This window comes from Phodopus roborovskii, unplaced genomic scaffold (assembly GCF_943737965.1).
Source record: "Phodopus roborovskii unplaced genomic scaffold, PHOROB, whole genome shotgun sequence".
NCBI classification, from domain to species: Eukaryota; Metazoa; Chordata; class Mammalia; order Rodentia; family Cricetidae; genus Phodopus; species Phodopus roborovskii.
Window position 1 is genome coordinate 664742 of NW_026126689.1, and position 13054 is coordinate 677795.

Consider the following 13054-nt stretch of genomic DNA (forward strand, 5'->3'; position numbering starts at 1 on the left):
TCACCCTTAGAAACAAAGGCAGCCATTTGCGGCTGAAGAAGCACTAGGCAGATGACTGGGTCTTATAAAGATGTCTAAATATGGAACCGGAAGTCGTCCCCGCCATACCTTTGTTGCAGAACGTCCCGTCATAGGCGGTGTTAGAGCAGTCACAGGAGTAGCCATGGTATTTCTCGATGCATTTGCCTCCATTTTCACAGTTAGTTCCATAGCTGGTACAGTGACCTGAGCATCCAGATTTGAATCCAGATGTGACCTTTGCCCTTTCTTCCAAGTCAAGGGTCACTCCATTCATTCTCAAGGAGCGGATGCAGCCCAGGAAGCCCTGCTGGCCCCCAGCACCACCTGGGGATGATAGAAAAAGCACAGAGTTCAGATGGGACCGATTGCCTCTGCCTTTACACTCAGCATGTTCTGAAAATTGTAGCAGGAGGCAGACAAGTTGGTAAGTTTTTTTCCCTTTTACGTTGGTCTACCCTAAATAGAAAGAGTTGAAGCTTTTTTCCTTAGGCTGTAGTGTCTAATTAAAAAATGCTGTCTTCTGAGAAATAAACTTGCCACTGGAACAAAATATTTGTAGATATGCAAAAATGTATAATCTGGATTCTTACGGAAAAGAGGTTCACAGAAGTCTTTAGCTTCTTTGTTCAAATGTTCAGTTCTATAGCATTATCCACTGGACTACAAAGGCAGAGAGACATGAATACATTAGCATAGCTAAGTAAGCCAATTAGTCAGAAGACATAAATTCGTTTGAAATGTCATTGTACTTGGTGACTCTCATCTCAGGAAGTATTTTGCTGTGAAGTTTACATTAAGGTACTCAGGACATCTGGGCTGGGGAGGCTGGAAGTTTGAACTGACTACTTTACACAGAAATCAGGTATGTTATAGTTATTAATATTTCAGGTTGGATTTCACCTCCTTTGTCATAGTGCCATTAAAAAAAAAAAAAAAGCAATACTGTGAAATGCTGTCTTCAGGATATGACCTGGGTGCTGCCTGCCATCAGGGACACACAGCAACCGTGGATACCCGTGTAAGATTTACAAAACATTGAGCCCCTTAGCATTCCAGCATGGATGGGAATGAAGCTCTGGAGGTCCTACCCTTCCCTGAAGAGCTATTGGTGGTTATCGATGGAGACAGAAGCATCATTTTCTTCAGTAGTGTAGCCACTGGTAAGTTGCCCATGCCTTCAGTAAATGCCTCCCCACCTGTGCTCATGCGCACGATCCTAATGAAACTCAGCAGGGCAAGAAAAGATAGGAGAGTATAAGAAGGAAGGACTAGTTGGGATTAAAAAAAAAAAAAAGACCATCAGGAATAGGAGAGGGATAAGAGAGGTGAATAATACGGAGTGAAGATGATCACAGTGCATTTATAATGTGCGGAATGGTTAAAAGGTTATATTTAAAAACAAATAAAATGGACACGTGGCATGTGATGATGTTCAGCATGGTTTCCGGAGTACGTTACAAAGTAGGACTGAGTTTTAAAAGCATGAAGATATTAAAGAGGGTCTGATGTACACAGAGGGACCCCTGGGGACATTGTGCATAAGTGGACTCAGCCAAGTCTGTGAGTCTTCCATACCTGGGACCTTTCTTTAACAGCTGATAACATGGGTGCTCAAATTCACACACACACACACACACACACACACACACACGTATATGTATATATGTATGTATATATATAAATATAATGATAATATCTATAAAACATGATAGTATATGGCAGAATACATTACATATGACATGGTATATTATTATACAAATATGCACATGTGTTAATATGACATAAAGCAGAGAACAGGAAAGAACTTTAATTTTGAAGGAAAGGGGACAAGTGAGGAGGATGGAAGAGGGAGGATGATGGCGAGTGACTAAGAGCAAAGTACAATGACATATATGTATGATATAGTCATAATAGAATCCATCATTTCATACGTGAACTAAAGGAAAAGTCAGTGATGACTGAAAAGAGCCAAGATGGCTGCTCAAGCATTATTCTCCAGCATGGTGTGTGTGTATGTGTGTGTGTGTGTGCATGTGTATGTGTGAGCATGTATGTGCGCACATGTGTGTGTACATGTGTGCATGTGCGCGTGTGTGTGGGTGCACGTGTGTGCACACACATGTGTGCATGCATGTGTATGTGCATGCATGTATGTGTGTGCATGCATGTGTGTATTTGTGTGTGTGGAACAGACAATTCAGAAGTGATGGGAGATGTCATTCTGTATATGTTTCTCATACTGGTTAATGAATAAAGCACTGTTGGCCAATAGGAAAGGAAGCTAGGAGGGACAAGGAGATGAGGAGGAAAGAGGAAGGAGTAAGGAGGGGTCAAGATGGAGAGTCTGGAGAAAGAATGCCGGCCGGCTCCCCGGTAAGAGAAATACGTAGATCAGCAGAAATGGGTTAATACTTAAGACAGAGCTAGCCGATAAACTAGTACCTGGCCAACAGAATTATATCTAATACAGAGTCTCTGTGTGTTAATTGGGGCTGGTGTGGCGGCGGGACAAGACTAGGAGGTGGGCAGAAAAACCATACTCCTTACACAGAAGAGTACCATTGACAATGCACAGTGGCCTCATCTATTAGACAAGGACAGAGGAAACTTGAATTTCCCTCACACTAGCATCTGTTTTCCCTGCCCTCAGAGCTGGCACTCCTTATTCCTAGATTCTGGATGTAGGGAATTACATAGCCAATCTTCTTGTTTTTCTAATGTATACAGAATAGCCTGCTACATGTCTTAGTTTTAATAACCCCTCAAGCCAACTTCTTAACAAAACTCTCAATAAGTTAAAAAAAAAAAGTGGGGTTCTGGGGAGATGGTTCAGTGGGTAAAGTGCTTGGTGCATGAGGACCTGAGTTCAGATCCTTAGCACCCATGTCAAAACCAGGTATAACAGCATTGTATGTAACGCCAGTGCTGTGTTAGGGGAGACAGTGGATATTAGGGTCAGTTGGTCTACCCTAATTGTGATCTCCTGGTTCAGGGAGCTGTCTAAAATATAAGGTGGGAAGAAAGAAGAAGACACTAAATGCCACCTTTTGGTCTCCACGAGCATAGGAAAGCCCATCAACATAAGTGTGCCTTCACACACACACACACACACACACACACACACACACAGATAGAGAGAGAGGTCAAGAGGAATTCACTTTTGGATAAGAGATAAGGTCAGATCACTTAGCCTGTTAACCCTGGTCAAAAGTGCACCAGTCAGTAGACTTACTAGGAAGGACTAGTGGGCTCAGAGACTCAACCACAGGAAGGGTCATTCTCTGATTATGTCCTTATCAGTGAAATGCAAATGAATCCTTCTACTGGCTTTTTGAGCCCAAGCCTGGAAGCACTTTCCTTGGGTCATACATTGATTCGAACAACCATTCTCTAAAGCAGCATCTTGTTTTTGTAAAATATTTGAATAGAAGTTTAATTGAAGAGAGTTCCAGTGTCCTTTTGGATCAAAGCTACATGATAGTAAATAGCAAATGAAGTTATTAAACACACCACTTTGAAGGATTTCCCATCCTGCCATCTGCTAGTCTGTGTAGCTTCACACCTCTGTGCTGGAGAGAATTAGAGCCTCTGCCTCATTTGGAAGCAATTCAACCCAGTCGTCACCCTTTGTGTATTAGAATTTCAATTTGGCTGGAACCACTTTGCTAGTCTGGTTTTTGTTCTTGCGGTGAGGGATTTTCCAAAGGGCCTTTTATTACATAAGTGTATAGCTGTTTGAATTTTCACCGCTGGTCAATTAAGACAATTAAACTCTCTCAAAAATATGCTGAAAATTAAAAAAAGAAACTGTTTTAGATACTTTCCCTCCTATTTGCCTAGTTACCAAAAGAATTGTTCTTTGTTGTACAAACCATTTATATACAGGTAAGCAAGGTACATAACTGAAGCTAGTCATGCCATTCAGGCATAACTACTTTTACTTTTAGGGGAAAGCCTTGTCTACTTAAAAATATTTAACCATCAGTTTTATTTTTATGTGCATGGGCGTTTTGCTGGCATGCATGTCTGTGCACCATTGTAGTGCCCATGGAAATCGGAAGAAGTCACTAGATGCCTGGAAATGGAGTTACAGACAGTTCTGAGGTAACACGTGGACGCTGGCAGTTGAACTCAGGTGCTCTGGAAGAGCAGCCAGTGGTCTTAACCACTGAACCAGCTCCCTAGCCCCTACTTGTATCTGTGACCATACACAAATACAAAAATAAGGAAGACATAAAGAAGTGGGCTCCATGATAGGAGCCACCCTCAAATTTGCTTTCCATACTTAAAGTGTCATGACACATTCCCTAAGCAAGATTGCATAACCAGGACATCTTGTTTAATATTTCAGAAGATGTCCTTTGTAAGGAAGCTGTCACTTTATATGGTATTGTAATAGTATGAGATTTGTAAATATCTCCGCATACTTGCCCAGTTTTTCCTTAGAATTAACAGCTCTCTCTCTCTCTCTCTCTCTCTCTCTCTCTCTCTCTCTCTCTCTCTCTCTCTGTGTGTGTGTGTGTGTGCATGTAAGCGAGGGATACACCCATGTCCCACCATTAGTGCCCTGGCCACATGGGCACCAACATGGCTCTATTTCAGCTTTCAAACCTTGCCCTGTTTGAATAGTTTCTTGTAATTTTTGGTTTGTCTTTTCCTCCATTTTTGGAATTTTTTCTTCCATTCCTTTAAGGGATTTTTCTCATCACCTCTTTGATCGTCATCATAAAATTGTTTTTAGAGCCGTTCTCTTCTGCTTCATCTGTGTTGGGATGTTCAGGTCTTGCTGGTGTGGAGTCCCTAGACTCTGGTGGTGTCATATTGATCTTTCTGTTGTCGACTGTGTTCGTATACTGTCGTCTACCCATCTCTTCTTCCAGTGCATACTGATAGGGTCTCCCCCCTCTGCTCTCTTTAGGTGGGTGCAAGCAGGTCCAATACTCTGCTGGCTCTCTTACTCCAGTGGATGGTAGTGGGACTCCTCTCATGGTTGGAGGCTGGACCAGAACGCTGGCAGACTCTGGATGGGCTGCTCTGCCACGGGCAGTCCTCGGTTCTCAGGCCTTAGGACACTCCCCCCCCTTAACATTTTAATCCCTCCTTCTTCCCTCTGTCCTTCCTTCACTCTCTTCCTCCCCTGCCTTCTGTTCCCATGTCCCCATCTCTCTCTCTCTCTCTCTCTCTCTCTCTCTCTCTCTCTCTCTCTCTCTCTCTCTCTCTCTCTCTCCCTTACACAGTACTATGAATTAAAACCAGGACCTTGTGCATGCCATGCAAACACTCTGAGCTGTGTTGCAAGCCCTATAGCAATAATATACGAGTATAGTGAAACTTGCATTTAATCACTCATTAGAACACACACACACACACACACACACACACACACACATATCTTCTTAGTTCATAAAGCGAGTGAGCGAAGTGCCATTTCTCTGTGCACTAAAGTTAAACTCCTTTCCTTACGAGGTGGCATCCTGATTTATTTAAGTGGCTTAGTGAGCTGGAAAGTGAATTTCCCCATCTATTTGACATGAAGAAAAATCTTTTATCCTGAGCACGGTCATTATATATTATGCAAAACATGCTAATGCACCAGAACCAGTAGAGGTTGAGTTCAATTTGCTGCTTTGTAGAAACCTTTCTTGATGGTGGCAAATGTCATAAGTTTAAATTATAGGTCTTCAAGGAGAAATGCTCCTGAGCCTTTGTTTAATTAGAAAATCCACGCGTTGTCATTGGGAAGAGACCCCCCCACCCCCTACCCCCACCCCCCGCCACGCCAGGGCTTCGTGCACACTAGTCAGACCTGTGATAATTACCCAAGGTGAGATGTGGGTTTAAAAATTTGTGTATCATTTTTCTTCCGAAATGCTATGCAAGTGTTGCAATTAAAGATTAATTATGAAAGTGTTGTAACTACATATAATGAATAATACAACCACCAAGTGCTCAGAGCATTTGGCAAAATAATCAGGTGTTGCATTAAAAAAATGGCTGGGTATAATGATACATGAGAGGACTTATAAGAAGCACACTGTCCTCAAACCCAGAGCTCAACAGTATCTTAAGTGGGAAGCCTTAAGCCGTGAGCACTTTTACCTGACCGGACTGGCCACTTACCACAGAAAGAAATCACACCAAAGGCTGCGCACCCTTGAACCTGACCCTCAGAAGTGCTTTTTTTTGTTTGTTTGTTTTTTTTTTAATGTGTTTATTTCACCACTTTGGAAAAGTCTCTCCCCTTGCTGCATGGAGAAATTTAACAGGAGACTCAGTATATACATCGTGTGTTAGAAGGTGGTGACCTCTATTGGAAACACAGTCAAGCAGGGTTAAGTGGGATCTGGAGTTGGAAGAGGGTCAGCCTTATGTAGGGCAGTTAAGATAAGAGTGCCCTGAGAAGGGACAGAAACAGAATATACTGACATGGGCATGTCTCTGGGGAGAAGCTCTACTACAAAGAGGTGACTGGCAGGGTGCTTCCTTGCAAGTAAGTGGGGGTGGGTAGGAGGGAAGGAGAAGAGGGCAGGATGCTCAGGGGGAGTGAAACTATGGGCCCATTTCGTAGGTTTTGTAAGTAAAGTACTAGGAAAATCATTTCTAAAATGATGCACAAGGACTTTCTTCTTTTCAAATTACATTTTAAAGGATTAAAAAAAATGTGTATAAGTGTTTCGCCTGCATGTGCACACATGTGCCGTGTGTGTACAGTGCTCAGAGTTGAGGGTGTCAAATCCCAGGGAACTAAATTACAGATAGTTGTGAGCCACCATGAGGGTGTTGGGAACTTAACCCCGGGTCCTCTGTAAGAGCAACACATGCTCTTAAGCTCTAAGACATTTCTCCAGCTCCCAGGCACTGTTTTTGCCTACGGGCTAATACTAGAATCACAACACACGTGCTTGGATCTCCAGTCCTTAGAATTGTGTGAAAATAAACATCTGTAAGCAGAATTACCCACTCAATGGTATCCTCTTCTGGAAGTACGAGCAGAAAGACAACTAGCAAAGGGCTAACATTGAGCCCCTGACCCAGCCTGCTTGAGGGAATGACCTTGGAGCCTATCTTTCAGCAGTTCTATTTTGTGAAAATCCCACCTTAGGATAGATGATAGTTCTACCTTAGAGGACTATACCAGGATCACAAGACCTGCGATACTGGAATGGTACCAAAGGCCAATGGGAAACAGCTATGGCCACTATGTCTGGATGGCCTAGTCTGACCTTGACTCTTCTGATTGACAGCCATATCTGTCCCAGATGTTGACAGCTAAGGGGCAAAGGCAGCTATGTGCTTGGGTAAGTCACCCAGAGCTGCAGATGCTGTGCCTGTTACTTCAGCTCTGCATGCTACCATTGTGCCTTACGTCTCGATCAGCCTGTCTCCTACCTCCACCATGACCACCACCACCATGACCCCCCACAAATTATGATGCCCATGCAGGTGTGAGAAGTAAAATCCCAGTTATCTTATTAGCTCAGAACCTCACAATGGCTATAGCTGTCGGCAGAGGAGGGAGGGCCAAGGAAACTGGTCTTCATCTTCAGCACAGAGCTGTATGATTGACAAGTGTTGATTAATGATGCTTCTGCCAGCTAGCCATGGAAAGCAACACGAGGAGAGATCCTTTATACACCCAGGAACTAAATTGTGAAGGATTGCTTTTCCAGATAACGGTCATGAGTGAGTGCCCATTCAGAACTTCAATAGAATGGATTTTTAAAAGTTCACTATTACTGTATGGATTTTTTATGTCCTTAGAATGAGGGATACACCGAGTGTGCGACTCCAGACTGCAAAACTAGGAGGAGGAAACTTAAAATACTTGAAGGCATATGAATTTGTCAGTAGCCAGCAAACAACCCGATGTGTCCAAGTGTGCATTGTTCTGAGAAAATGTCAGCCATCTCAAACTAGTGCTAAACTAATAGCAGCCGTGCCAGACACTATCCCAACTTCGTGTGTTTCAGTTCACAGAGATAACCTGCACTGTGGTGCCTGTTTTACAGATGGGGAAACCGAGGCCAGCAGAGTCCATTCACTCGTTGCCACCCGTAGCCAGACTTACAGCTACTCTCTCCATGCCGTAGCTTCTGCACACACTTGGGGACTCGGGTCACATGAGGCTCTTTCTTCTACATCTGGCATGTTCCTAGGCTTTGCTTGGCTTAGGTGTGGAGATCACTGCAGTGCAGTTAGTGCCAGACACCCACTCACCAGGACACTGTCTGCAAAGCCCCAGGGACAGCTAAAAGTGACAGTGGAAATGCAATACCCACAATTCAGAGCTAGAAAGGGAGATATTAGCGCCCCTCTCTAGGTCAACAAAGGGACAGATGTTTTTATCAGTGCCACCACTGACCTCATGGTTTTTCTAAATTAAAAGCTGAATACTACTATTGTGAAGCCAAAGTGGGTTTGAGATTGGGCCACTGTGTGCAGTTGACCTTTCTACATTCAGAAACACAGTATCACGCTTTGGAGGCCATTGCTCTGCACCATGCTGTAGTCCTACTTTTCTGAGTCTGTCACACACTTGGGCATAGGAGAGAGGACAGGATCTTCCTACTGAGATCCAAATTCTGGGTTAGTAATGGATGTTTCAGTAAACTTCAATGCAAGCTGAAATTTGAACAGCTAAGAACTCCAAATATTTGACTTATAAACATCTATATGTTCTCGCACATGTTGTGTGACAAGCTGGTCAGTTCTCATGTTTGGCACACAACAGATATCGTATTTTTTTTTCTGATCTTAATATTTATCATCTCTTTCCTTCTGTCTTTATTACCCATCTTTAATGGCACTAGTTTAAAATATCCACACATAGTCTCTCCACTCCATAGTGAAGAATCCTCTGTGTTGTTCAAGGTGGTGGTGCCAAGTTTTTTTCTCACCCCAAGAACCCAAAGTTCACATACATCTCTGCAGGGATGAGTCCAGGCCAAGGCTGGATTGAGGGAGTTGAGAGGAGTCATCCCTACTCTGATAACTGGTCCCCCTGGACACACGGGCTCTCCGTGGCTAAGAGGGTAGAGGAAAAAGGATAGAGGGTTAGGGGTGACAGAAGGCTTGCATGGAAATGTACAGCTACGGGTTACTTATGTGGTAGGGTGGGGGGAGGTCCAAGTCGTCATCATTAGGGGAAGGGCCCAGTCACATTCGGTCTGCACACACAATGTATCATGATGCAATTGGTATTCATAGAACTGCATAAGTAGGTCACAAAGCATAAGGCTGAGTAGGAAAGTAAGAAGTGGAGGGGGGTTTATAGTATATTCGGCATAAATATATATGTATATATATATGTGTGTGTGTGTGTGTATGTATGTATAATATATTACACAGATACACAGTGGCATTAGAAGGTAACACACAGAATGTATTCACACTGGATACCAGTAGTAGGTAGAGAAGATATTTGAGAATAGTTAGAATCTAAAGGGAAAAAAGTAAATAAAATTAAAATCAGGGTGTGAAGAAAGGGTCGTTAAATGACCAGGAGACCAGACATCCTGCACAAGAGGGGCCTTGGTCATGAGGCTCCTTACAGGAGAGCGAAAGAGGGGATCTTGTGCTGGGAAACTACCCTGTCAGCCAAAAGGAAGAACTAATAAAAAGGATATCCCTGCATCTCTCTTTTGCTGTACTGGGGGAAGAACTGTGGGCTGTGTATATGTATTCATTCAGTATTTGCTACTGGTACACTATAAACATCTTTTCCTATGAGACAGTGTAATAGTTAATGTCCTATAGCTGCGAAGAGAGACCATGACCACGGCGAAGCTCATAAAAGGAAACATTTAACTGGGTTGGTTTATAGTTCAGAAATTTAGTTCATTCCATTATTGGCATGGTGGTATTCAGCCTGACATGGTGCTGGAGAAGTAGCTGAGAATTCTTCATCTGGATCAACAGGCAGCAGAGGGGAGAGAGAGAGAGAGAGAGAGAGAGAGAGAGAGAGAGAGAGAGAGAGAGAGAGAGAGAGAGAGACCACAACATACAACACACACACACACTGGGTCTGGCTTGAGCTTCTGAAACCTCAAAGCCCACCCCCCAGTGACATACTTCCTCCAACAAGGCTACTTGTTGCAAACCTTTCAAGTAATGCCTGTCCTTATGAACCTATGTGGGGTCGTTTCATTAAAACAACCATAGATAGTTACTCTTACAAAGTTTGCTTGGGACTTTATTGGAAAAACTAAAAAAAAAAAAAAACTAAAAAAAAAAAAAAAAAAGTATGTCATAAATTGTTTAATAAACTTATTGAAAGTGTCCCATCCCCAGTACTGATTACAAAACTGGTCTCTGTGTGTTAACATGCACTCTCTGGATCAGACTATCTCTCTTAAAAGCCAGGAGGAATTCGAAGAAGTCCAGAAGCCCAGACTCCCCGAAGCATTGCTCTTGATGCCCCAAAGCTACTCCATGCAGAGGCTGAACTATACACTGTCTCTTAGCAGCAGGCTTGAAGTATTTCTCCAATAATATCTGTTCACACAACTTCTGTCTTAGAACATTCTTGTGGTTGAGGCTTGGAAGAGAGTCAAACAAAACTAACAATTTGATGATGTTAGGAACAATTTTTTTTTTTTAAAAGAGGAAGCCTTGTAGCCCTCCTAATTTGCACTATTAGTTAAAACTCTGTAAAATAGACAACTGGAATTGCAGAAGCTAATGGATGTTGATCACTAAAAATCAAAAGATAGGAAATGTACATGGCGACTGTTAGTGGAGAAGGGTCACTGTTGGCTGTAGTCTCTGAGGCTTGGGAGAATTCTAGAGAGAGGAGCATGCCAGGCAGAGTTTAGACAAAGGTGGCCTGGCCAAGAGGGGAGTAAGGGTGGTACTGTGACAGCCATGAGCCATGGGCAAGCAGCCATCCCACAGAGGGAAATATGCAATTTATTTGTGTATTTGCTTTGCAAATGGTTTATTGACTTTATGTAATTATTACTACTTGTCAGATTTTCTTTCACAATTTTGCTCTTAGTACTGGTTTCTAGTCAAAACATCATTTTTCAGACCCTACCTATGAACAAGCCTGAGACCAGTTACCCCATAACTGGGGCAAAATGTCTGCAATGGGGGTCTCAGCCAATAGCTCAGCTAATGCCAAACAGACAAGACCTCAATTTGATGCTAGGAAGATTGAAAACTGCAAGGTAAGCTGATGGGAAATGGTGTCTTTCATAACATTTTGACTTTCTCTGCATTCTTATTTATTTATTTATTTTGGCCTCTGTCATGCTTGATTTCAGTTTGTGACACTTAGTGGAAATGTTATTTTTCAAAGAAGGTAAATAACCATTTTTAAGAGAAGAATTTTAGAGAGAGATTATGTGGAAAACTATTTGGGAAATGGGATGACTTAGCCTTAAATGTGGATATTAATTCAGAGAAATACAAAAGACCATATAGTTCGTGTATGTGCTGTTCAGTTGTCAACTCCAGGAATTCTTATTCTTTGGGAAACCATTGCCCAGTGGTAGGCAGGACCCTCAGTCCCTGGTATTATGTAGCCTACTATCTAGTAAAGGGATACAAAGATACATGCATCACAAGCCCTAAGGAGAAGTGTACACAGCAATTACTGGCTGCCTCAGATGGTGTTGTCAGAGAACGTCTCTGTTATGAAGCGATAGAGGCTTACAGAAGGACGAGAAGTCAGCTTGGCCAATGTCTGGCATGCACCGAGATGCTACAGCGCAGGAGCAAACGTCATAGCAAAGCAATGTTAAAGAAAAGTATCAAGACAGTGAAGAGCAGTTAGGCCCTACCTGCAGTCATCCAAGCAAGGCTCAGCCATAGCTTTGAGGTGACTACTGGCAATAGACTCCAAATTTTGGAGTTAACAACAACAACAAAATGGGTGAACGGTGATGCTATTTACTGAGACAAAGGAGGCTGGTGGAGGCAGAGGCTTGCTGGAGGCATCAAGATCCTTTATTGCCATGTTCATTCTGAGATACCCACTAGAAATCTACATAGAGATGCCAAGTAGCTAAGTGGATCCAAAGTTCCTGAGAAAAGTGAGGTCTGAAGATTTAAATTTAAGTCAACTTGCTTAAATAGTATTTTGAGGCATCAGACGTTAGATGGGATATGACTCTACTTGGACCGAGAAGACACTTCAACCCTTGCTTGTCAAGTGAGGAAGAGAATGCAGCAGAGACTAAACTGGTAGCTAATGAGAAAGAAGAAAAACAAGAGAGTACAGAGCCCTGGAATCCACGGGAAGCAAGTATTTCAAGGAGACAAGGAACAATCACAGAAGGCTGTGATTGAGACTTTAGATCCATACTGACTTAGACAACCTTTGTAAAGGCTTTAACAGAAAGAGATAACAAAGGAGGGAAGGGGAGGAGGAGGAGGAAGAGAGAAGAGGAAGTGGAGAGGGGAGAGCTTACTTCTACATCATGGAGGGCTTCGTGTGAGGAGTCACTCCAAGGAAGGCGAAGGAAACTGCCTTTGTGTGAAGTGCTCTTGCTAACCTATGCCCCCTGGCCTCTTCTGATTGAGAGTTTGCAGTTCAGAAAATACTTGCCAGGGCTGCCTCATGCTCAGACTTACTTCCAGGTCCTGTCCAGCCCAAGCGCCTGCTTCTGACCCCATAACCACAAGGGTAGTGTTTCCCTGCCTTTTGGGATGTGGAAAGCATGGCCAGGGTGGATTCTTCTCTGTTGTGCTGCCACAGCTGGAGAGAGCACCTGCTTTTGCCAGACTTTACCAAATGTCCTCGGGCCACAGTCTAACCCCAGATGAGGGATTCTCTAATAGACGGAGGCTTCAACTTCTTTCCAGCTTCCAGGACTGACTTAAGGCCCCTAACCTCTATCTTAAGCATGTTTACCTCAAAAATCTTGCAGTAATTATTATTTCCCCCATATCCTTTTGCCACACGAATCTTTGAAATTTAAACATCAATGATAGTGACATCACACCTCCTCATCCTCCTGGGAGGTCAAGAGCCTGATTTACCCATGACCCCTGGTTCCCAGTTATGGAAGTACCCATTCAGGGAGACAGG

The 13054-nt window shown here is 43.1% G+C and overlaps 1 protein-coding gene across 1 annotated transcript in view; it reads right to left on the minus strand.

Annotated features, from left to right (window-relative positions):
• The window catches only part of Cntnap2 (contactin associated protein 2), a 1802334-nt gene that overhangs the window by 183512 nt on the left and 1605768 nt on the right, over window positions 1-13054 (minus strand). Inside the window, 1 exon segment of the mRNA XM_051174658.1 lies at window positions 109-345. Coding sequence (XP_051030615.1) covers window positions 109-345 — 237 coding nt within the window.